The sequence below is a fragment of the Sinohyriopsis cumingii genome, chromosome 1 (genome assembly GCF_028554795.1).
Source record: "Sinohyriopsis cumingii isolate HCF-2022 chromosome 1, ASM2855479v2, whole genome shotgun sequence".
NCBI classification, from domain to species: domain Eukaryota; kingdom Metazoa; phylum Mollusca; class Bivalvia; order Unionida; family Unionidae; genus Sinohyriopsis; species Sinohyriopsis cumingii.
Window position 1 is genome coordinate 91,932,532 of NC_142961.1, and position 26,565 is coordinate 91,959,096.

Consider the following 26,565-nt stretch of genomic DNA (forward strand, 5'->3'; position numbering starts at 1 on the left):
AGCAACTTTAGCACTCTCCTGAATCTTGTTATAATCTTTGTCAGTTTGCCGTTAAACCCCAAAATACTCATTCAAGTCCAAGTCTCAACATGTCATGATTCCAAAATCATATGCACTGCTTATTCTGCTAAGCTCGGAAATGAACACAACAATGAAAGCTAAGGTTGTTTATTTGATGTACTGATATAAATGACCACACGTACATCTCTGGGTCTTTCTGCCTCTGACTTCAAGCACTGTTATAATCAGTAGATTTTCCCACCCAGCTGCCAGTCAAAGGTTTTGATCTTGTCGCCCAGCTATTGCAGCCTGTTCTTTTGATGTCTTCTTATAATGGTGACATGTACATTGGGGTTGGGCGCTTTCAGCCACTAAATTATGTCATTGTAAATATCACTGCTAACTGATCAACACATTTTCCCACTAAGCAGGTGGCTGAAGCAGGACTGGCAAGTCTTTGAATTTTGCCGCCTGCCTATTACATATGTAAGGATGACTCTCACCTAAGTGATTTTCTGCATCCCCAATAAAAAACTGACATCCAAATGTGCATGATTAAGCATTTCCAAGACCTCTGAGTTTTCACTAACATGAACTCTGCCAAAGATTCACTTCCTTGAATCAGTGCTTTGCTGCCTCTTGTGCCAAATTTTTTCTCTTCCATAATGCGGTATTAGTCCAACATTCCCATTGCCTGCTTGTCCAGACATGGGTATCTTGAATAAATATAACCAGCATATTGTCCATCCAACACATATATTGGACTTGCACTCAACATCATTTCTGGGTTCAAAATCGCATTTCCAGTGACATTTTCCCAATGTCCAACAGACCGATATACATGAAATTCATTGTCATCATAGCTATCACCAGCCAGTATTTGCTGACTGAAAATGTCATCTGAAGACAAACCCTGTTGTGATTCAGTCATTTTGGTTTCCTGTGTGGCCCTTATTCGAAACACGCATTTGTAAAACTTTCATGATAAAAATAAGGTTAAAACTACCATAAAATGCTTGTTCCAGGGCCCACTGAACCAATCAAATTTAGTTTAACAGCCATTCATGTCAAACCAAAGTATCCAGCTATCTGGATGTCGCATCAAGCACTGCAAGACCACTAATGGCAGCATGAACTATGTTGTGAAATGCACTTTTAAAGTTAAAAGTTTAATAAAATTTGCATACTGCACGAAGCACATTTTATATCCACGACAGTGACGTAATTAACTGCTTTAAAAGTATGTGAATTTATACAAATTACATGCACTCACGTGTACTGGCATCATTTTCTGACCCAATGTTTTATTCATGTTAGACCACTAGGAGAGAGTTAGATGTTATTTTAAATATATATTTCTTTTTTTTTCTGACAACCCTACCAGTGATTTCTCATTTTGTTAACACAAACCACAACAGAAGTGATTTTCCTAACCAACTTTCCACTGTCAGAATCAAAACAGTTTGAAACAACCTCCTACAAAAGTTTTTTTTGAAGTGCCATCCTGGGGGGGGGGGGGGTATATGTTTTACTGAAACAGCCCTAAATAAGAATTACACCTTATTCAGAAATATTAAAACTAGGAACTGCAAAATAATACTGAATGCAAATGACACAGTTGTTACTTAAAACTGACTGTTCTAAAACTGAAAAAGGACAGAAAACAGTCATTCTTGTTGTTTACAGTGACAGCTTCCATTTGGTTTGAAACACAGACAAGATGACAATGTTAGAGGTCACCTGATGACAAACAGGTTAGAATTTATAAATTGATAAATGAAATGACTATGTTTTCTGCATTTTTATTATATCATCGATGCTTTTGTTTTTAAAACTGGTAATGGGGTACAGATAAATGGTATACTTTGAAAGTCACTGGTTTGCACAATGCTGACAATGGTTTAGCAGTTCATCAATGGCTATCAAGAGTCGACAAACTCCACTTCTCTGTTTTCATCAGTCTTGGGCACATTTGGCAATGCAGTTTGTAAGGAATAATCAGTAAAATAAACTATACTGACCCGGATATGTTGGCATATTATGGGACAGCGGATCTGGGTTGATGCAGTCTGCAATTCTATATACAGTACCCTGGATGCTAAATGTACAGAAGTACAGAGTCTGTCAGTTATGCGTTTCTTTAACTTAGCTGTCATCACTAAAATCTTTATGTTAGCTGTCATGACCAAAATCTTTATGTTAGCTGTCATGACCAAAATCTTTATGTTAGCTGTTATGACCAAAATCTTCATGCTAGCTGTCATGACCAAAACCTTCATTCTAGCTGTCATGACCAAAACCTTTATGTTAGCTGTCATTACCAAATCTTTATGTTAGATGTCATGTCCAAAATCTTAACACAGATGTCCTGAGAATTCATTCCACAACTATGAATCTGTCAGCCAGTTTACTGCACATGGCTCTAATCTGATCATTGTCCATAAACTCTGCTGCACTGATAGCATTAGCTACCATAATAGTATCAACAACAGACCGTCCATCAATCCACACTCTGCCATTCATTCCCACTGTTATCTCAAAGCGGTTACCATTTCCCAGAGTTTTCAAAAGCACACAGCCAGGACTAAGAATCCTATGAAAAATAAAAATAAATCATAGATACAGTGGTGTGCAAACTGTTTTATTGCATTCCTGGATTTGAACTAGGTGTTAAAAGAGGAGTCTGGTTCTTTTGTAAATTACCAAAGATTATGTAAATTTATCACATGATTCTCTAAAGAACAAAAATATGAATTTTATCTTTGGCAGCATGAAAGAAGTTCTGAAGAGGCTATTTTTTATCTTATTTTTTTTTAAAAACCAAGAATTACTAATTAATAATATTCTTTGCCATTTGGGTACCAACTAATTTCAAAACCTGAATGAGATGTACAATTACATATCTTGCCTATCTGAACTTTCAGTAGACTCCAGTAACCAATGTAAAAATAAGTTTGTCAGGTAAAACTAATATCATTGATGTAATACTTACCTGTTGATATTGCATAGCTGGTGCTTTTATAGGCAGAAAATACCCTGACTGTACAATGAGAATTCATCCTCACATCATAGTGAACCAGAAGATTCCAGAACACTGTATTGCCAGAGACATCCCACTAATATATTGCTATTGCAGACTACACATCATTTTCTCAAGTTAGAAGGACATCAATACAATGTTGGAGGAAAGAATCTGGCAATGGCAGTAGGTAATACGATTAAAATTATTTCCCCCTCAACCAAAATAACTTCTTAAAATCTGTAAGACCATACCTGGTGCTACTGCATTGCTGAATTTGTCAAGTTGGTGGGAGGCTTATGATCCCACAAATGATGAATAAAAAACAAACACAAGGAATACTCACCTTCATTGAAGACCAGGAGACTACTGTGGAATGGAATCCACATGGGCCACATTCTGAGAAAAATTGACTGGGCCCAAGAAGAAAATGCCTTTGCTTTGGTAAGCTAATGAATGAAGGAGAAATACAGCTTTCAACACAACTTCCAAACACAAATGAGTTAGATGACAGAGTTAGATAGGCTTATGAGGCTGTAATGGTTCAAACCTCATGGGCTTTAATTTTCAAGAATGACAGGTCCTTATATGTAATAGACTGGTAAGCCCTGTCTGCAGAAGGGAACTCTGGAGGTGGGTAAGAATGACCTTACATCTGCCTAAAGCATTTGGGGTTAAGAAGGTAAAACCCACTCTGTTTTTTGACCTAACTTCATAGGACGATTTAGGTCCAGGGCATTTAGCAATGACTTCATTACTATATGGCCACGGTTTAGAAGTTCAGGCTGCATGCAGGGAAAGGACCAACTGCTTCCCTGCAGAAGAAGGTCCCACATCCTGTAGAAATTTAAGGGATAATAGGAAAAGGGGGGATGCTGGCCTGATCACATTCCTTAATCTGACATCTGTAAGCTGATTCCCAGTCCCTGCAGTCTGGAAGGGGCAGGGGATTCAACTTGATCCTTATGTCCATACAGTAAGGGTTCCAACAATCAATGATTGTACAAAGACCAATCAGGCAACTCATATCTATACAATGACCCTTCCTCAGCTCTGAGCTCTCCCCTTACTGGGCAGTTCTATCCCATGCCAACAATGGGCCCAGGGACTAAAGGGTGCTGCTCCTGCCATTTTGGGGGTTGCTGGTGGGCATGACTCAAATTCAGCCCACACTGAGCTGTGGACAAGTAGAGGTAAAGTTTCCTCCTCATAGGGAGGTGTGACTCACTCTATGTATTTCTGGACGAAATAGACTTCTGCTCCTCCCCGAGAGGACATGACAACTCATTCTCTGTCCTAGTGAAAAAGAGTTGGTGCGGCTCCTTCCAAACGGGACAGCATGACTCGCTCTCTGCCCTCACAGAATGGGGAGGCTCCTGCTTCTCCCTAACAGATGGGTGCAACTCACTATCCACCTGTATATAACTTCCACTGGGAGGGGGCCCACTAATCCTGAGATACCCCAAAAGAGACTTGGGTAATCCTTCTTAGAGACCCAAGAGATTCAGAGAATGAGAAACCCAAAAACTTGAAGATAATCAAGTAATAAAATTTCATCCTTGCTTTATACAGACATGATTTTGGTATTCCACAAAAAAAGCTGAAAATCTGAAAGGGGGGTTTGGGGGTCCTCCCTCAACGGGTAATGAGGGGCAGTGCCCTTAATCCAGAGATGCAGGAGGCCGAAGGCCCCCGGCCATAAATGCATTTTACAATCATAAAAAAGTGCTCTTGGTGCAACTTATGATCATAATATATAATAAAATAATCATATGAAAAACCAACAAACTTGAATATTTCACAATATTTAATGTGACATGAATTTGTTCTCCAATACTACTGGTGCATGTCAGTGTTCAAATCATAATTAAGTCACACTAATTTCTCAGTTTTTGCAGCAAATATATTACACTTCTCTCATATACTTTTTTTCAAAAAATCTGTAAAATAAACAACCAAGTACATCAACTATATACAAATAATCCCATACATTCACTTGTCTTTTCTCCAATGGACACAACCTGTTGATATGCCAGTCAAGCTCTTTTTGTGGCTTTGGCAAAGATTTCTTTAGCCTTCCTTTCTGACTGACTTTTTTGGCTCAATGTGCAATCATTTCTTTTCCTTCTCAATGAGAGCCTTTTTCCTTTCAAGCTGGTGCCTGTATTGGCGACATGCAGTGCGAATATTCTGACAGAGAGCTACATCTGTTCTCTCTTGCAAGAAATCCTTCTTCTTATAGTAATTAATTGCACTTTTCCAGATGTCTTCTGAGCTTCAATTTTTCCTTATGCAGCTTCTTTTGTAGGTGCTATTCCAAACTCTTCCTACCGCAATTACCGTAGAGCAGAGGTCACAAAATGCCAGTCCTCTAGCATTCAGTTTTGTTATAAACTAACTAACATAATTTCCGTAGACTTTTCGCTCAAGCCATTCCCACTTCCATACATTTTTTAAATCATATCTAAACTTATTGTGTCATGGTCTCTCTCAACAACTCGGGACGCCATTTTTTGCAAGCACATTTCTTCTTTCCAGTGCCATCAGTTTCCATTACACAAAGATTCATTGGATGAATTTAAATTTTTGACCAATCAGAATACTCTTTACAAAAGTCGTGGGCTAACTAATATATGGAATGAATACATTACAAGGGTCATTGCTTTATGGGATCAAACAGATCATTTTTTAAAAATTGGATCGGAGATGATGAAAAAATGGACTATATCAAGAAAAATCAGATTCAAGTCAGTAGAAGGCAGAATACCACTTTCAAACGGAGAAAAATCATGTCTCTTTATAGATATGTCTATGTTTGGTGAGATCCCAGACCTCATCTGAACATAAGCTACAAAATGGACAACCATCTGTTCTTTCACAGCATGTACAAGATAGACAAACAGGATGTAGCACTGGGGGATTTCCAGTGACCATACCTACCCACACTCAAATTAGATTTTATTCCTGTAAAAGAAAGATGAAATGATTTTTATACAAAAAAGATTCAATGCCACAAAGAGTAAACACAAGGTACTGTATGGACTAAGGTTACAATAATATGATAACAGCAAGATGTCACCTAGCATATGGGTTTTCACAATGTTTAAATTCAAAAATGGAAGCAGTGCTAAGTTCAGCAAAGAAAAATACAAGACAATCAAGTCAATCAGCCTAAACAAAAGCTAGGGATCACTAAATTAGCAAATTACCAGTTGGTATGATTGCTAATAAAAAAAAAGGGTACAATCGAGGAAAACTATCTGAAGCTAACAGTGACAAAGGACTGTGTTTGATAACTGGGTATGTGATATGAAGGTATAAAGCAGTGTGCAACCTGCTTATCATGCACAGAAATAGCACAATTCATAACAAAGGTCATGTGAATTACAATGATTCATAATGAATAATAATATGAATCAAGGTGAGTCTGTAGACCACAATTTGATGCAAGGATATGGAAAATTAAAAAAAATACTTACCCAAGCTAGAAAAATGCGCAACTAATTTAGAATAGTAATGCTCTTTGAAGGGAGAAAAAAAAATGCAATGCCTGGCACCATGTGTACAAAACAAATGCTAAAAACTCTCAAGAGAAATAAAGAAAAACTCTATCAGGGGTATAATTCAAACATTTATAGAGACAATGTGCACAACAGATACAGTAAATATGCTTGTTAACCAAGGAAGTAAAGGCAAATCTTCATCGACATAAACAAGGTAGGCATTAGGCCATGTGATCAGAAAATGAATGAAAGACAATGTGCATGGGCAACATATCTATGGGGTATCCAAGGGGTAATCAATTGTTCTGGACTTCTGGTTCACACTTATGGAGGAAGAATCTTATCATATGGTTAGAAAAGCATGAGCTGTGCAATATCAACAGGTATGAAATTATTGATACTAAAATATTAATTATCATGCAGAGAATAGATTCAGACTAAGTTGGCCCCATATTTTACTAAATGTTTTTTTAAAAATTGTTTCAAAAGGAACAATAAGCCCTTTGCTCATGTATAAATTCACTTCCTCTGGATCCCTCACCTATCCCATAATGGAGATAATTGTATAGTGAAATAAAAGACTTCATTAAAAAATAGTCAAATGTGTGTCTAAGAAGCATATCTTCTAATGATATGAATAACATCTACTAAGTTTCACACCAATCCATTAAATCCTGCAAATTTTAGCTACAATCAAAAAGTTCTATCACACACCGCATAATGACCAAAATGTGTACCAAGAGCAGTTCATAAAACAAGAGACCCTTGAAGGGACTGATGCTCTACTTCACAAAAATTACTTCCAGGGATTAAAGATAAGACCATTTCTTCCTTTTAACTGTCAAGAATTGAAACCATCTCTAATATTCTTCAGCAATAACAAGATTTTCAAATTAGTTGCTGTGGTGCACATACTGGATGTGGATGTCATCTTGGCACAATTTTTAGTTTTGAGAAAGCAGAGATCATTAGAAATCTTTTGGTTGGTTGGCTGGTTGGTTGGTGTGGGGTTTAACGCCATTTTTCAGCATACCATAGGCTATGCATGGCGGCCGGTATTAATGGTGGAGGTAGAACCCGGGAAAACCCCGGCAAGAACCACCGACCCACGAGAAGCTACTGGCAAGCTTTCTCACATACCCACATTGGCTGAATCCTAGACTCAAACCCATGCAGACAGAGGTGAGATGGCAGTGATCCATAACAGAGAGCGCTTTAGACCACTCGAGACCCCTGAAATCTTTTGGTAAAACCCCAATGTCATAATGATCATCCACTCGGGATGATTTATATGATATCAAGAACAGTGAGTCACAATGGCAGCCATACTGGATGTATGTTGTTGTTGTTGTTGTTGTAGGGTTTAATGCCATTTTTCAGCACAAGATAGGCTATACATGGCGGCCAGTATTAATGGTGGAGGAAGAACCCAGAATAAACCCAGAAAGAACCACCGACCCACAAGAAGCTACTGGCAAGCTTTCTCACATAACCACATTAGCCGAATACGAGACTCGAACCGACGCAGACAGAGGTGAGATGGCAGTGATCCGTAACAGTGAGCGCTTTAGACCACTCGGCCACTCGGGGCCCCACACTGGATGTATGACTGAAACCATTTGTATTTAGGACCAACTAAGTAACATAAAAAGTCTACTGGTGAAAAAACTCCATGTTGATATAGGCATCTATCTGGGAAGATTCGAAAGAAAATTATTTTCAAAATAGCAACCATGGTGGCCATAGTTTGGGTTAGTCATTTCATTAAGGACCAACTAGACACCATAAGGACTCCTCTAATGAAGAAAAACCCATCTTAAAATTACTTTCCATTTAGGAGGAGCAGCAAAAACAAGATGGTCACAGGCCAGCACCTTTTTAATTTATTATCAACAATACATTATAAGAAATTTTTTGTGTGAAAACTCAATGCTGATATGAGCATTTATTAAGAAGAAGAAGTGGTAGCAAGATTTTCAAGCCAGACACTGTAGCAGCCATATTAGACATCAAATTAACACCACTTTCATTTAAGACTATCTAGACATCATTTGAAGTATTTTGGGGAAAAATCATGACAATATGACTTTCCACTCAGAAGTACATGTAGTAGTGATAATAAGATTTTCAAGACTGCTGATATGGCATCTCTAATGGACCTTGCTTAAGCACCATTTTCATTTAGGACCAACTAGACACCATAAGGAACCTTTGGTGAAAACCCCAGGTCAATATCACTTTCTGTTCAGGAGTAGTGATAACAAAAATTTCAAGATGGCTGTTGTGGTGGCCATATTGGCAACAGATTGGAGTCAGTTTCAATTAGGACCAACAAGACATCACAAGAAGTATTTTAGTGGAAATCTCATAATGACACATGACCGTCCATTTACTGGATGACTAACAATAAAAGACTTTCAAGATGACCACTGTGGTGGCCATAATGGATGTCAGATCAGAATCATTTACATCTAAGACCAACTGGACATCATAAGAAGCCTTTTTGGTGAAAATACAAAGTCAAAACAACTTTCTATTCATATAACAAGATTTTTAAGATGGCTGCCATGATGGCCATATTGGATGTCATATTGACACCATTTTTTTATATTTAGGCCCAGCTAGATGTCATAAAAAGTCTTTTTATGAACAATCCATGTTGTTATGATCATCCATGTAGGAGGATTTGCAAAAAGAGGATTTATAAGCCAGACACTGTTTTGGCTATCTGCAGCACCAATTTCATTTTGGAGCAACTAGACCATGGGTTGAATGTGTGTGTGTGTAAAGTATCATGGCAATATTCTAAGTAGTTTAGGAGGAGAAGTGATAAGAAACTTGTGCTAATGGACAGACAGACAGATGACAGACTGATGTCAAACAGGCTCTTCCGGTCTATGATGCAAAAAACTGCAAAGTAAGTTGCATTTATAACAATCTGTCATACAGTGCATTCAGATGCACAAGAAAAGAGCAATAATTCTATCAAAAAGTTGATGGAGCAAAGTGATTTGTTGATATGCACATCGACAAATAATGACCCAATGTTTTCAGTGAAAACGGAGACTAGCCATGTTGACAATATTCTGTAATACACTACATCACACTCCATATCACAAACAGCAGTAGGTTTCTTAAAACATTGCAGTGATTTGCCAAAATGAGTATTTTCAAATGCAGATTCAAAATGTTTCATGGAAATCCAATGAAATCTGCATTCAGAAGAGTGTCATACATTTGGCTTTAAGTTAAAACAACTCTCATAAAAAGTGCACACGTTATGATTTGATATGCGCATCTTTAGGTGATGACCATAATATTTACCATCTTTTGTAGCAATGAATCAAAAACTATGATCTATAAGTATATGTAATTATGACACATATAACTATGATCTATAAGTAGATATAACCATGACACATAATTATGATCTATAAGTATATGTAACTATGACACATAACAATGATCTATAAGTATATGTAACTATGACATATAACTATGATCTATATGTATATGTAACTATGACACATATAACTATGATCTATAAGTATATGTAACTATGACACATATAACTATGATCTATAAGTAGATATAACCATGACACATATAATTATGATCTATAAGTATATGTAACTATGACATATAACTATGATCTATATGTAATTATGACATATAATTATGGTCTATAAGTATACGTAACTATGACACATATAACTATGATCTATAAGTATATGTAACTATGACACATATAACTATGACCTATAAGTATATGTAACTATGACATATAACTATGATCTATAAGTATATGTAGCTATGACACATATAACTATGATCTATAAGTATGTGTAACTATGACACATATAACTATGATCTATAAGTATATGTAACTATGACATATAACTATGATCTATAAGTAAATGTAACTATGACATATAACTGATCTATAAGTATATGTAACTATGACACATATAACTATGATCTATAAGTATATGTAACTATGACATATAACTATGATCTATAAGTATATGTAACTATGACACATATAACTATGACCTATAAGTAGATGTAACTATGACATATAACTATGATCTATATGTAACTATGACACATATAACTATGATCTATAAGTATATGTAACTATGACACATATAACTATGACCTATAAGTAAATGTAACTATGACATATAACTATGATCTATATGTAACTATGACACATATAACTATGATCTATAAGTATATGTAACTATGACATATAACTATGATCTATAAGTAAATGTAACTATGACACATATAACTATGATCTATAAGTATATGTAACTATGACATATAACTATGATCTATATGTAATTATGACACATATAACTATGATCTATAAGTATATGTAACTATGACACATATAACTATGATCTATAAGTATATGTAACTATGACATATAACTATGATCTATAAGTATATGTAACTATGACACATATAACTATGATCTATAAGTATATGTAACTATGACATATAACTATGATCTATAAGTATATGTAACTATGATATATATACCTATGATCTATAAGTATATGTAACTATGACATATAACTATGATCTATAAGTATATGTAACTATGATATATATACCTATGATCTATAAGTATATGTAACTATGACACATATACCTATGATCTATAAGTATATGTAACTATGACATATACCTATGATCTATAAGTATATGTAACTATGACATATAACTATGATCTATAAGTATATGTAACTATGACACATATAACTATGATCTATAAGTATATGTAACTATGACACATATAATTATGATCTATAAGTATATGTAACTATGACATATAACTATGATCTATATGTAATTATGACACATATAACTATGATCTATAAGTATATGTAACTATGACATATAACTATGATCTATAAGTATATGTAACTATGACACATATAAAAATGATCTATAAGTATATGTAACTATGACATATAACTATGATCTATATGTAATTATGACACATATAACTATGATCTATAAGTATATGTAACTATGACATATAACTATGATCTATAAGTAAATGTAACTATGACACATATAACTATGATCTATAAGTATATGTAACTATGACATATAACTATGATCTGTAAGTATATGTAACTATGACATATAACTATGATCTATAAGTATATGTAACTATGACACATATAACTATGATCTGTAAGTATATGTAGCTATGACATATAACTATGATCTGTAAGTATATGTAACTATGACACATATAACTATGACCTGTAAGTATATGTAACTATGACATATAACTATGATCTGTAAGTATATGTAACTATGACACATATAACTATGATCTGTAAGTATATGTAGCTATGACACATATAACTATGACCTGTAAGTATATGTAACTATGACATATAACTATGATCTGTAAGTATATGTAATTATGACACATATAACAATGATCTATAAGTATATGTAACTATGACATATAACTATGATCTATATGTAACTATGACATATAACTATGATCTATACGTATATTTAACTAAGACACATATAACTATGATCTATAAGTATATGTAACTATGACACATATACCTATGATCTATAAGTATATGTAACTATGACACATACACCTATGTATCTATAAGTATATGAAACTATGACATATCACTATGATCTTATGTAACTATGACATATAACTATGATCTATAAGTATATTTAACTAAGACACATATAACTATGATCTATAAGTATATGTAGCTATGACATATAACTATGATCTATAAGTAAATGTAACTATGACATAAAACTATGATCTATAAGTATATGTAACCATGACACATACCTATGATCTATAAGTATATGTAACTATGACACATATACCTATGTATCTATAAGTATATGAAACTATGACATATAACTATGATCTTATGTAACTATGACATATAACTATGATCTATAAGTATATTTAACTAAGACACATATAACTATGATCTATAAGTATATGTAGCTATGACATATAACTATGATCTATAAGTAAATGTAACTATGACATATAACTATGATCTATAAGTATATGTAACTATGACACATATAACTATGATCAACAAGTATATGTAACTATGACACATATAACTATGATCTATAAGTATATTTAACTAAGACACATATAACTATGATCTATAAGTATATGTAGCTATGACATATAACTATGATCTATAAGTAAATGTAACTATGACATATAACTATGATCTATAAGTATATGTAACTATGACACATATAACTATGATCTATAAGTATATTTAACTAAGACACATATAACTATGATCTATAAGTATATGTAGCTATGACATATAACTATGATCTATAAGTAAATGTAACTATGACATATAACTATGATCTATATGTATATGTAACTATGACACATATAACTATAACTATGATCTATAAGTATATGCAACTATGACATATAACTGATCTATAAGTAAATGTAACTATGACATATAACTATGATCTATAAGTATATGTAACTATGACATATAACTATGATCTATAAGTATATGTAACTATGACATATAACTATGATCTATAAGTATATATAACTATGACACATATAACTATGAGCTATAAGTATATGTAACTATGACACATATAACTATGATCTAGCAGTACATAAGTATGTGTAATTATGACACATTTAACTATCTGACAGTATGTGTAATTATGACAAATATAACTACGATTTGACAGTATGTATAATAATGAGATGTATAACAAATATGATAATTTATGTAATTATGACAACAAATACATAGAAGATTATAACACGGCCAGGTATCATGCATGTAGGTCAGGACAGTAACCAAATTCTTCATGCTGGCATGTGCCAGAATTAGTTTTACTGTCAAATGAAATTCTTTCTAATGAAATTTATAATGAACTGAGGATACAAGCACACATAAGTGTTATGATTTTAGTATATATTTATTAACAGCTTGATTGATTGGTGTGTCAGGCAACATACCTTCTTAGCTTTATAACTGACCTATTGTGGCATCAAAAACTTTGCAAAATCAATAAACCAAGAAAAGTGAATTACTTTTGCCAACTGTGTTCAGTACCTTCCAAGATATGTGATGTGCTTTGGATTTTTAACGTAGCTTTAACAATTTTTCAGTCATATCGCTACGATGTCTGCAATGTGGCAGTTTATAGTGATGTCTAGCACTGGGGCATCATGCCACAGACATGTAGCATGATGTCCCACCCAGTCACATTATACTGACACCAGGCCGACCAGTCCTAACACTAACCTCTTAATGCTGAGCGCCAAGCGAGGGAGCTGTTAGTACCATTTTTGTAAGTCTTTGGTATGACTCGGCCGGGGATCAAACCCACAACTTCCCGCATCCGAGGCGGATGCTCTAACCACTAGGCCACTGGAGCGGTACCTTCCAAGATAAATATGTGTCAAGTTTTATGACTATACAAAACACAAGTGACAGAGAAATTGAGCTAATGCAACAATTTAACAAAATCACTTGTGTGCAAAGTAAATTACTGTGACCTACATTTGCTTGTGGTGAGTAATACCCTCCAAAATTTAAATTATATGTCAAGTTTCATGACTGTATGTAAAACAACATTTAAGAAAATAAGGTAATTGCAAAAACTTAATACTGACACCAGAATTGGAAAAGTGATCTCTATGTCTCACCTGTGATGTGCAGGTGATATCAACATGTAACCTGAAGTACAATTAGATACATTAATGAGAAAGTGCATTTCAAATACCTAAGAATCATCACACAGGGTTGCATCTAGGATTTGATAAATGTGGGTACTTGCCCCCACTGAATCTGAAGAAGAGAAAAAAAAAAAAAGGGGGGGGAGGCCAATAGAGCCATAAAGGGGAGCCTTCCATCATCGTATAAAAAAACCTCATTGTATTCAAAAAGATCAATAGCAAGTATAATAAATGCATTAAATGCATCTCTTTCTATCTATACAATAACCATTAAAAAAGCAAACCACTGACTGCAAATAGTGTCACTCCTCTGGCCAATCTTAAAAAAGGGTCACGTACTTCCTGTGTGTCACATGCTCAGTTTTGATTGGTTACAAATCCATACTAAGAAAGACCAGAACAGCACATATTTTCCTTTCATGGAAGACAAATAATTTTTAAGGAAAAGTCCAAAGCTCAAAATGGATTAGGGAAAGTATAGATACAGTTTCTAGAACAGTTAACTCTTTACTAGAACACATACATCTGCATCCAGACAGAAAGTAATGCCTTGTTAAAGTTGAAGTCTCTCTGAGGAGGTCCTTCAATTAAAATCATCATGAGTCTGTTGAGAACCCTTTCTTCTAGACAGCTTCTTCCTGCAGTTTGGTTCAATTTTGATTGCTGAATCCTCTCTCAGTCAGCGGTTTGGTATGGCATAACCATGGCTACTGATGCTAACTGAAGAAAATTTGGAAATGTGTCTGCATGATGTTGATGTACAATCTGCCAGTCTGCACATTTTGTCTCTAGGGTATATTTCTCTTTTAATGATAGTCTTAGCAAGAGACCACTCTGTCAAAACATGTTTTGGGTCACACAAAAGGGGACTGATAGCTTCTTTTGATTTCTTCTCCTGACCAAAACGATCACAGAGAATTTGTATCTGGTCATAACCATACATTTCTTGTTCTTCAGAAGATAGAGGTTACATAGACCAAGAACCTGAAATGCTGTTGCCACCTGCGTGTTGCTATTTGGAAATCTTGCAGCCATCTCCACCTGCAAATTTTTAACAAACTCGTGGCAAAGGTTAGACACATCATCTGAAACTTTTTTCGATGTGCTTCTGTGTAACTTGAGTTCAACACTATTGTAAGTGATTTTGGTTTTGTCTCCATCCTTAGATGATTTCAATTTTTCAGACATACAGGTCTGGTGATAGGATTTTCCCATGTCTGCTTTCTGTAAGGTAGAGTTCAAAATATCAAGTGCCGGTGTCACAGCTGCTACATCCAAGGCAGATTTCTATAAAAGCATATTTAGCTGTGCTAAGTGAGGTATGATATCCATCATAATATTCATGCATGCCACAAATCTGTAGTCTATGAGTTTATTCAACAAGTCTTGATACACTTTTGTTTTGTTATTCTTTTTGAAATAATTCACGAGCCCCACCCCAGCTGTGAAAAATTGCATATAGTACATCATAAAATGCCAGCCATCTTATTTCATGCATCTCTCTGATTTTCAGTTGAGGACTGTCCAGAACATTCTGGATTTCGTTCAATTCAGCTGTTCTGTTGACAGATTTATTAAAAAAATAGTACAGGTCTTTAACTGTGCCTTCAAAGGTTTCCTTGAGGTAAGGAATGTTTTTTGATGCATGAGAGGTACACAGATTCAATCTATGAGCCATACAATGAATGCCGATCAAGTGAGGGCTTTTCTCCTTTAACCGTGTAGCTACACCACTTTTGAAACCTGTCACCTCTGATGCCGCATCACTGCCAAAACTAACAGCTTTTTCAAGAGGAATCTCATTCTTTTCCGAGAACTGGACAACTTCTTTGAAAAGAACTTAGTAGTGTGTGATTGGCTTTCCACTGACACATTACCAAGAAAATCAGTTGTAGAAACAAACATGGTTGGTTCAATGATTCTGGCATAAATGACCAGTTTCTTGGTATTTGAAATGTCTGTACTCTCATCAATTAAGATGCTAATGAATGGACTACATCATACTTTCTGCACTAACTCAGATTCTATCACTGTTCCATTGCAATCCTGGAAAAAAATAAAGCTCAATGATAAATCAATGTATGAAAGTATTTTATTATCATTATTACTATTATTTTATTATTATTTAAGTTTTTGAGAAATGTAAAACAAATATATTTTTTTTAAAAACAAAGTAAAATGATTAAAGTCAGATGCAAATTGTGCAAGAACTGTAACCTAAGACCATGGAGTGTCTAAGGATGTGGCCTTGTGATAATTCAGTCATTTTAAGAAATCCCATCAAGGTGTTTAAATGCTAAAATCATATGGCACTACAGTCTCTCTCTCTGTGTTAATTAAAATGATTCAATTATAGTAATGAAGGAAGTGATTATGCCTGTCTGTATACAAATATTTTAAAAACAAAAAACATATAAGCAGATCAGGGTCCATGTCATTTGCTGCAATGATCATCAGAGCAAATAATAATAATAACTTATTTACTGATGCATTATATAAGTTTCAAGTGGTGGGATTTGTCTGGCTACTGTACTTTATCACGATGTCGACAGCAACTCCTTACATGCTCAGGAAATTATTCAAACAACTGCGACTGTATCATCATTTCAAACACAAGAAAACTCGTTACTGTGATACTGAAATGTGACCTGACTAGACAGGAAAGAATTTCATGACAAAAGAAACAGGTACCAATAATCCAGATTGATTAGAAAAGAAAAACGTCATCCACCATTAAACATTGACAGGAAGTTATGACGACTAGCTACCAAATACAATTTTATTGGCCGATCACGATGCTAGGTGCTATTTTTAGTAACACAGGGATTCCTCAAGATATGCACTGATCGGAACCTAACTGATCATGTTTTGGTTGCTCGTTAGTATACACCATTTTTCCATCTAAATTTCAATAGAAAAAATGTAAATAAAATAAAAGAACTTACCTGAAATTCCTCTACAGAAGCTCTTGACGAATATGTTGCATTTCCTCTTACTCTCATGTTGCCAACACAAACACCCAGAAAGTCAACAAAATCCAACAATGAGACATATTTTAGAGAAGCAATATTCTCCTTCACCAAGTAATAGGCAACTGACATAGCATAAATAACTGAATCAGATACAGATTTCTTGCTGATAGCTGCCATGCATGTAGTTTTAATATTTTCACTTAGTTTCAAATCCTGAACCACCTGTTTGTGAGCTGGTAATTCAACATGTCTCTCAAGGGTTGATGTCCTGAAATTAGCATTTCCAAGTATGAAAGATTTTTTTTGCCAGTTTTAACACACCATCTGCAAAGCATCTCATTTTTTTCCATTCATTTCCAGCCATGGTTGATTTTGTTTCCAGTCTGAATTGAAAGAGTACTTTTTTTCTTGGCATTAAATGGACCCTTACTTTCATCACCACCATCCTTAAGCACATCATCACTAGCATTGTCTGATATGGGAGGAAGTGTGTGTTCGCTGTCATTGTGCCTAGTGACAGAAACTTCTGCACCCAGACTGTTATTAGAAGTGTTACAACTAAAATAATGAAAATGTGTCCAAGTTTTAACTGATTTAGCCATTTAACATGTCCCGCCAAGCCAGCCTCTGTATCAAACGTTCTCTTCTGACCTTTGTTATTAACCAATCAGAACTCAGCACATGACACAAAGAAATAAGTGATGTATTTACAACTATACAAGTACAACATATTCGCAGAGAGTGTCAACCGGGAATTTTAAAGCAACAAAAAAAACAATTAAAAAATAATGCATTCATTCTCACAGTTCTTATTTTTTGCATGATTTTGCCCGCATAGGATTAAAAATATTGTGGGAAAGCTTAAATTTGGGGGGAATTTGCACGATCGCATGTCCTAGATGCAACCCTGTCACAGAGCAAGTGTTCCAAGGAATGCTGTGTCTTTCTGCTCTGCAAAGTGAATGACCTATAAACCTTGCACTAGTGAACACATTATCACATGCATGTCACTCTATGCTTCATAACTAATTAAAATGAATGCATTTATCAAGCATCATGACTGTACATGTGGCACAGAAACAGATATAAATGTAAATTAAAGTAATGATCAAAGTATGAACTGTAGATCATGGCCACACTTAACCTGACTGCATGGAATATTACTCCTCTAGGCAAATACACTGTTGCATACTTTTGGTAAGGGTCATGGGTTTTCCTCAAAATAAATGCATAACTTCCTTTCCCCATGCACTAAACATGATCCAAATAAAAACCCAACATATTCACAAGTTCAATACTGATTTGTGGCTATGCATTTGACTAATGTGAATATGCTGATTTAGCTCCTCTACAACTCTTGGCTTAATACCTGGTTATGGCACTTGCTGGGGTACAAGTTGACAGAACTGTAAAATAAATTAAATCTAGTAACATAAAGTTCCTTACTTTCTGATTAGATTTAAGGAACATGTGAACATGAAACCTCTATCACGGCCAATGACCCCCATTCCTGAGCTCCGCCCAGCACCATCCATACAAATCAGCTCTGGTTCCATATCCTTGTTGGCCACAAGGAATCTAGCAAACACGATGTCACCAACCTGGAATAAATGAAAAATTATTGTCACCAAACATTTTGAAGATAAGGGTAAATGGAACACTGTATCCCAAGACAACTGCTTTGTGATGCACTGGAACATTTACTTAATTCATGGGGCACTAATTTTGTAGATTTCATGGATATAAAAACATAACAAGAGGGCAAAGTAGTCAGCACATGAGATTGCTCATCTGGCGTACATCTACCTAATCCAATGCATCTTATGAAAGGAACTGTTTCAAGACCTCTACATTTTTTTTGTATCTTCATTCATCATGGGTGGCAAAATACAGTCCTTAACCCAGTATGTTTTCTGATGGCAAGTCAGCATCATTTGTTGAATAATGAAACACTTTTATGCCAGGATGCTTTCTGTTAAATTTGCTTAAATTCTGTTGTATGTTTCTTTTTTTTAACATAAACATATTCAAATGGAAAATTGCTTATTCAAATGGAAAATTGCTATTTTTAGCAACAGTAACCATATTTGAAGGTCTATACTATCATTTGTCTAAATCTGACAACCCTTGGCATGATTTCCATAATTCACATAAAAATGATAAGCCCCTTATGCCAGAATGCTTTCTGTCAAATCTGGTAAAATTCTGTGTACCAGTATTTCAGAATTCATTTCAAGGTATTTTTATTTTTGTTAATCAGGCCATATTTCATGGCTGATCAGTACCATTTGTAAAAAAAGCCCTTCAAGCTTATATGCTTTCTGTTAAATCTGGTCAAATTCTTTTAATCAGTTTTTGAAAAGAATCCGTTTAATGGGTCTTCTATTTTTAGTAACAGCAGCCTTATCTGATGATTAATCAGCACCAGTTGCCCTTAATGCTTCCTATCAAATTTCCCATAAAAATTAATACTACTGCATACTAAGGCACGTTAAAAGCATCACTGTTGTACATACTTTAAAGCAAGATTGCTGTATAATGAGGTAAATACAAGCAAAGCTGTTGTATACTTAGGTAATTAAACGCAAGCCTGTTGTATAATTAGATAAGTTAAAAGCAAGAACATTCTAGTATACTGAGATATGCTAAAAACAAGGCTGTTATATACTGAGGTGTGTTAAAAACAAGACTGTTGTATTTTGAAGTACATTATAAGCAAGGTTGTTGTATACCAAGATATTTTAAAGCAAGGCAGATGTGCACTGATAAGTTAAAAGCAAGGCTATTGTATAATTAGGTATGCTAAAAGCCAGGCTGCTGTATACTGAGATATGTGAAATGTAAGGCTGCTGATATATTGAGAATTATTAAAAGTAAGACCAATGCATACTGATGCAAGATAAAAGCACTGCACTTGTATACTGAGGTATGTTAAAAGCAGGGCAGTTTCATCCGAGGTATGTTAAAAGCATGGCAGTTTCATCCAAGGTATGTTAAAAGCATGGCAGTTTCATCCGAGGTATGTTAAAAGCAAGGTTATTTTACATGAGTATGTTGTACACAAATATAAATCACAATGAAGACCTTAAACACTTTAGTTTCAATGTTACTCTATACACTAATCGACCCTATACTTAAAGCGAGGGACACATATAGACACTGTATGTACTAGCTTATGAGTCATTTCAAACTACAAAGAACAAAGATCTCCATCTGCAGTAGAATAATGCATATGCAGATCAGGGTCTATGTTGTTTGTTCTACTCATTTCTCCTAATAAAATGCACAGACTCAGAGCTGCTGGCACTTTATGCAACAGCAGATCTGGGTCTGTACAGTTTGCAGTTGGAATAGACTAATAAGCAAGTACGTATGATAGATTCTTAAAACAAATCTTGTTGATGTAAACACAGCCAATACTGCTACAGCCAGAAAAGACAAGTGATTATGACTTTTCACTCTGGTGCTGGGTGATAAGTTAGTGACCAAAATGGAGATAGGATTGACTTTACAAAAGGCTGGTAAAAAGCCGTGCATTGTTAAGATTTCTAAATCACTTTCAGAACAACTTTATAAGATAGAGCTGATTGTATCAAAATAACTTTTTTTGCTGACAACATAATTAGCCTTCAAAACTGATCTCCAGTGTGTCATGCAAGGTAGGATATATTTGCACGTACCAAGATTATGCTTTTGCCGTTACCTCTCATTCTATGTAACGACAATTATAATAAACTTGGGATAAACGTGCATGACTTATAATTTGACTATGTATCCAGTAACCTATCCCTGCTTGACTTTTTTCAAGATATATTAAGATATTGTTTTTGATAGTGTCTAGTAGCTATATGAAATTTGATTCTCAAGGTCTTGCATAAAAACAAATGTCTTTTCCAATACAGTGGCCTATTTGAACAGCTCTGATAAAAAAAATTACTTCTGCTTTTTGGTACATATTCACATGTATGTTAGATTCAAGCGTAATAAGGCAGGTGCTTTTTTTATATCCTACATAAATGTAAACTGTGCAGATATAAAAAATGTTTTCCAAAATAAAAAAGGACAGACCCTGAAATAGGTAATTTTAACTGTGAAATGAAAACAGAATGTAGAATGAATACAATTAAAGTCATAAATGCAACTGGAATAAAATAGCGAGGACATATGGAAAATGCAAAATGGAACATAAAAAGATAAGAATGCATTTTATGAATGGATTTGAAAATATGTTCACCAGGAATTCTGGATGCCACTAATTTTCATAGTTGAATGCCCACATGTATGATAATCCAGGATTATCTGATTCTTTCACTGACACACAATTTCTCACTATTTACACTGGTCAACAGTGAAATCATTACTGACTTGAAAAGGCCCTAATCTGTAGTATTTTGGTGTGCCGAACACGAATATAACCGTGAAAAATTTGTATTGGCTCTCGTTTTGAAGATATTCATATACCTCATTTTCTATGTTTCACTGTGTAAATTTCTCCAGTAGGACTGCAGCAACATCCGGAATAATGATGTAACATTGCATAATACCATCATGCTCACATCATCCACAGTTGATTGCATCATTTTCTGATGCAATGCAATACTAATGCCATGCGGCTGCTGAAGTAAGTTGACGTCAGCAGTGTACTATACATGTGTAGGCCTATTATACTAATGCCAGGCGGCTGCTGAAGCTGACGTAAGCAGTGTACTATATAAAGCCCAATCAGATAGGTTCAGCATTTAAAATATTTTAGACGTTGTGCGAGACAGTTCAAGCTACTGTTACATAAAACTTATTATTTTATCCATTTACGTACAATAAAGAACAGTAATGCCTCGAAAGTGTGTTAATACCGCGGACAATTTTTGCTATATTTGTGGGGAAGTGACATTTGCCAACCAGAAGAAAAGTATCAATTCTCAAGTGAAGAAGGCATATCATCTTTACTTCGGATGCAAGGTTGGTGACCAAGACAAGCCTTGGGCTCCGCATATATGCTGTGCTACATGTACAACACAGCTTTCACAGTGGTTGAATTGCAAAAGGTCATCAATGCCGTTTGCAGTCCCAATGGTGTGGAGAGAGCCAAGCAACCACCTAAATGACTGTTACTTCTGCTTGGTTCCTCCTCTTTCCGGCGGAATAACGAAGCGAAAGAAGTCGAGAATAGTCTACCCAAACATTCCGTCTGCATTGAGACCAGTTCCACATGGTGAGGGACTTCCTATTCCAGAACCTCCAGCAGAATATTCTCTTGATTCATCTGACGAAGACAAAGGTGAGTCGACCTGTTCTTCTCCTGGTCCATCAGCATGCAGTGATCCAGATTTTCACTGTGGTGCATCATCAACCCCACACAGAATAACACAGGAAGAACTAAATGACCTGATTCGTGATTTGGACTTATCAAAGAACAAGGCAGAATTGCTAGGATCAAGACTCCAACAATGGAATCTTCTAGAAGAAGATGTCACAATTACTGCATATCGAAAGCGCCACCAGCAATTGGAGCCTTTCTTCAGAAAGGAAAGTAATCTGATATTCTGTTCCGATATTGAGGGCCTCATGAATGCTTTAAAAATCACTCATGACCCACAAGAATGGAGACTATTTGTGGACTCTTCGAAACTGAGTCTCAAGGCTGTGCTTTTGCACAATGGAAACATTCTTCCATCTATTCCAGTAGCGTATGCTGTCCACATGAAAGAGACATACGATAACTTAAGGCAGCTACTGAATTCCATTGAGTATAACAAGTACAGCTGGCACCTCTGTGGTGATTTGAAGGTAGTTGCCCTTTTAATGGGACTGCAGCAAGGATATACAAAATACATGTGTTTCTTATGCGAGTGGGGTAGCCGAGCAAGGGAAATGCACTACATGAGGAAGGAATGGACTCACAGGCAGAATGTAGCCATTGGAGAGAAGAATATCCAACACCCAGCTCTGGTTGAGGCTCAGAAAATCTTGCTACCACCCCTTCACATCAAACTAGGTTTGATGAAGAACTTTGTGAAAGCCATTGACCGGACTTTGCCAGCATTCCGATACCTGCATGAAAAATTCCCTCGACTCAGCGAAGCAAAGATTAAAGAGGGAGTTTTTGTGGGTCCTCAGATTCGAGAGCTTTTCAAAGATGACCGGTTCAACAACTTGCTGGAAGGTGACGCGAAACAAGCATGGAATGCTTTTCGCCTAGCTTCTACAAACTTCCTCGGAAATGTTAGGGCAGAAAACTATAAGGAACTAGTAGAAGACATGTTGATGAAGTATAAGAAACTTGGCTGCAATATGTCTCTAAAGATTCACTTCCTTCATTCCCATTTGGATTTCTTTCCTAGCAACTGTGGTATTGTTAGTGATGAACACGGCGAACGTTTTCATCAAGATATCGCAACAATGGAACAAAGATACCAGGGAAAATGGTCCACTACAATGCTGGCTGACTACTGCTGGACACTCCTCAGAGATGCTCCCGAACAGCTGTACAAGAGACAGGCGAAGAAATCTAAGATGTAGTCAATGACTTGATTTTTTATAGGTAGGCTATTACAGTTGACCTTTTACTATTGGAATGCATTTCGTTATGTAAACATTAATTTCTTGCAGATTACAAAAAAACTAGAGCCAATTTTGCAATTTGACTGTCATATTCGTGTTCAGCACATAAAAATTGATAAGAATTGACTAATTTTATTTCAGTAACATGACTTTTGTAAAAATTTGTTGTCCAGTGTTATCAACCATGACATTTTTCTAACAACTGCCATTTGCCTGATGTGATGACAACATCACCAATAATTTGTATCTATATCAATTTTTAAAGGGGAAATAAAATGAAATACTAAATAAAATTTGCGAAGAAATACTGTGAAACTAAAGTCTTAAATGTATTGCAGCTCAGATTATATATTTGTAACTTCATACTGTCTTTTGAAATTTATGCATTTTCTGTTATATTAAAGAATAATCTTAATGTGACAAGATATAAATGCAAAAGCTCTCTCTGCTCAATACTACTGACAAAAAAATCCCAACGTTTGTTATATGAATATGCAGATAGCTACATATCCTGCAATGCATAATTTTACTAAATCTGCATTCCATTTGCACTTTGCTTGTTCTTCTTTTGCACCTGTGCTACATTTGCATTTTTTATTTGCATTCTCTCTGCATTCCATTGGCATTTACATTTCTGTGATCATTTTGTCATTATTCATTTAAAGTCTGAGAAATGGATACTGATTTTGTGTTTATTACTTCCATTTATATTGAGTGTTGGACCATAGTGTACATTCAGTAGGACTATATGTAACTGGATAACCAGAAGGATATGCAGGGATGGTCCTGGCTTTTAAAAAGCTGTCGCCAAAAAAAGTAGTGTACATTTTTCCAAGTGTTAATTTAGTCTATTAATGTAACAGGCAATGAAAATTACAAAAGATGGGTTAGTTAATACTTTAATTACAACAAGCATTAAAACAAAATGTTACAAAGTGTTACATGAAGATCCATCGCGATTTTAGGGCTGCCCACTTGTTGAATGCAGTTTCAAAGTCTAATTTTTCACATCTGTACATGCTGATTCTCATTAAATTCTCGAGAGATGAGATGTAGAGCTTATTTCTGATGTCAGTTTTTATGAGGTTCATCTTATGGAATCCACGTTCACAGTCCACAGTGCTGACAGGTGACACCAGTAGTCTCTCAGCAGCCCCCCCCCCCACTTTATGGCTAGCTTCACAAAGCTTGTAGCGAATTGCTTCCTAAATCCCAAGAATGATCACTGAATGCTGTATAAATTTTCTCGACAAGAAAAATAGGATCTCCATTCCCACGAATGAAACTTACACGAGTCAACACCTGGCAATATTGGACCGTATATATAAGCATAAATTCACACCCAATTTAGGGATTCTTTCACTCCTGTATTTTGAGAAATAAATAATTATTATTAATTATGCAAAACAATTTTTTTGCTATTTCTTGTTGCGGAGTTTAAGTCTCTGCAGCCGTAACACGGGACTGATGGCAAAAGGAAAAGATCAATGAGTAAAATGCTGCACTGGCAACAGATGTAATTGTGATTGAGATTTTTTCCATTTGCTTTGTATTTATACACAGTAGTTGGTACTTCAAAGGTTATCAGTTTTCTATGAAGGTTCAGCAAAACTATTGTATTCGTGTATGTATAAAAAAAAACAGAAGGATTAGCCATACAATTAATTGTATCTGTTCTATTCGCGTCTTCAGAAGTCGGTCAGTTGTAGGTATAGTGCGGTAGCATGATTGACTGTATCGCAGCATACAGTACTCAGCCCAGATGCCAGCATAAGCAGATTATGATGTAACAATGCACTGTAAAGATGGGGTTGTCAATAAGAACAAAGGATCGTTTGTGTAACAGAGTGATTCCAATGCATTGCTTAGTCAAGTTTGTGGCTTCCTTTCGTTCTGCCTTTTAATTTATCCAGTCCAAATCCATGATTGTATGTACAAATTAAATAACCAAAAAGTATGTCGCCAAAAAAATCGCCAGATGGGATATTTTTGTTGCCAATAAGGAAAAAAATCACAATTTGCGACATTGGCGAAGCCCAGGATGATCTCTGATATGTCACAGCATAACAACCAAGTGTTGGACCATATTGTACATTCAGTAGGACTCTATGTAAGTGGATGACCAAAAGGATATGTCACAGCATAACAACCAAGTTTGGACCATATTGTACATTCAGTAGGACTCTATGTAAGTGGATGACCAGAAGGATATGTCAGCATAACAACCGAGTGTTGGACCATGGTGTACATTCACTAGAAGTCTATGTAAGTGGATGACCAGACGGATATGTCACAGCATAACCACCGAATGTTGTACTGTGGTGTACATTCAGTAGGACTCTATGTAAGTGGATGACCAGAAGGATATGTAACAGCATAACAACCAAGAGCTGGACCATAGTGTACATTCAGTAGGAGTGGATGACCAGAAGGATATGTCTCAGCATAACAACCAAGTGTTGGACCATAGTGCACAATAAGTAGGAGTCTATTTAAGTGGGAGACCTTGAATATACATCATAGCATAACAACTGAGAGTGTTGAACCATAGTGTACGTTAAGTTAGTATCTTCATAAGTTGAGAATCAGTAGAATCAGTCTAAATCTCCAGATAACTCTTGTACAAATCAATGCAGAAGGCTTCCTGTCTCACAAGTAAAAGAACAAAATCTACTTCAATAATAATTAGACACTCCAAGTTCTAGCGGCAATAATGGCAGAAGTAGCTTTAGTAGTAGTAAAAATAATAATAAT

The 26,565-nt window shown here is 35.3% G+C and overlaps 1 protein-coding gene across 1 annotated transcript in view; it reads right to left on the minus strand.

Annotated features, from left to right (window-relative positions):
• Positions 1 to 1,786: 1,786 nt before the first annotated feature.
• The window catches only part of LOC149807342 (exosome complex component RRP40-like), a 36,293-nt gene continuing 11,514 nt past the window's right edge, over positions 1,787 to 26,565 (minus strand). The window contains exons 3-4 of the mRNA XM_089965648.1: positions 18,697 to 18,851; positions 1,787 to 2,593 (exon numbers count right to left, since the gene is read on the minus strand). Of these exons, the coding sequence (XP_089821774.1) occupies positions 2,377 to 2,593; positions 18,697 to 18,851 (372 nt within the window). The 3' untranslated portion in view covers positions 1,787 to 2,376. The remainder of the gene's footprint in view (positions 2,594 to 18,696; positions 18,852 to 26,565) is intronic.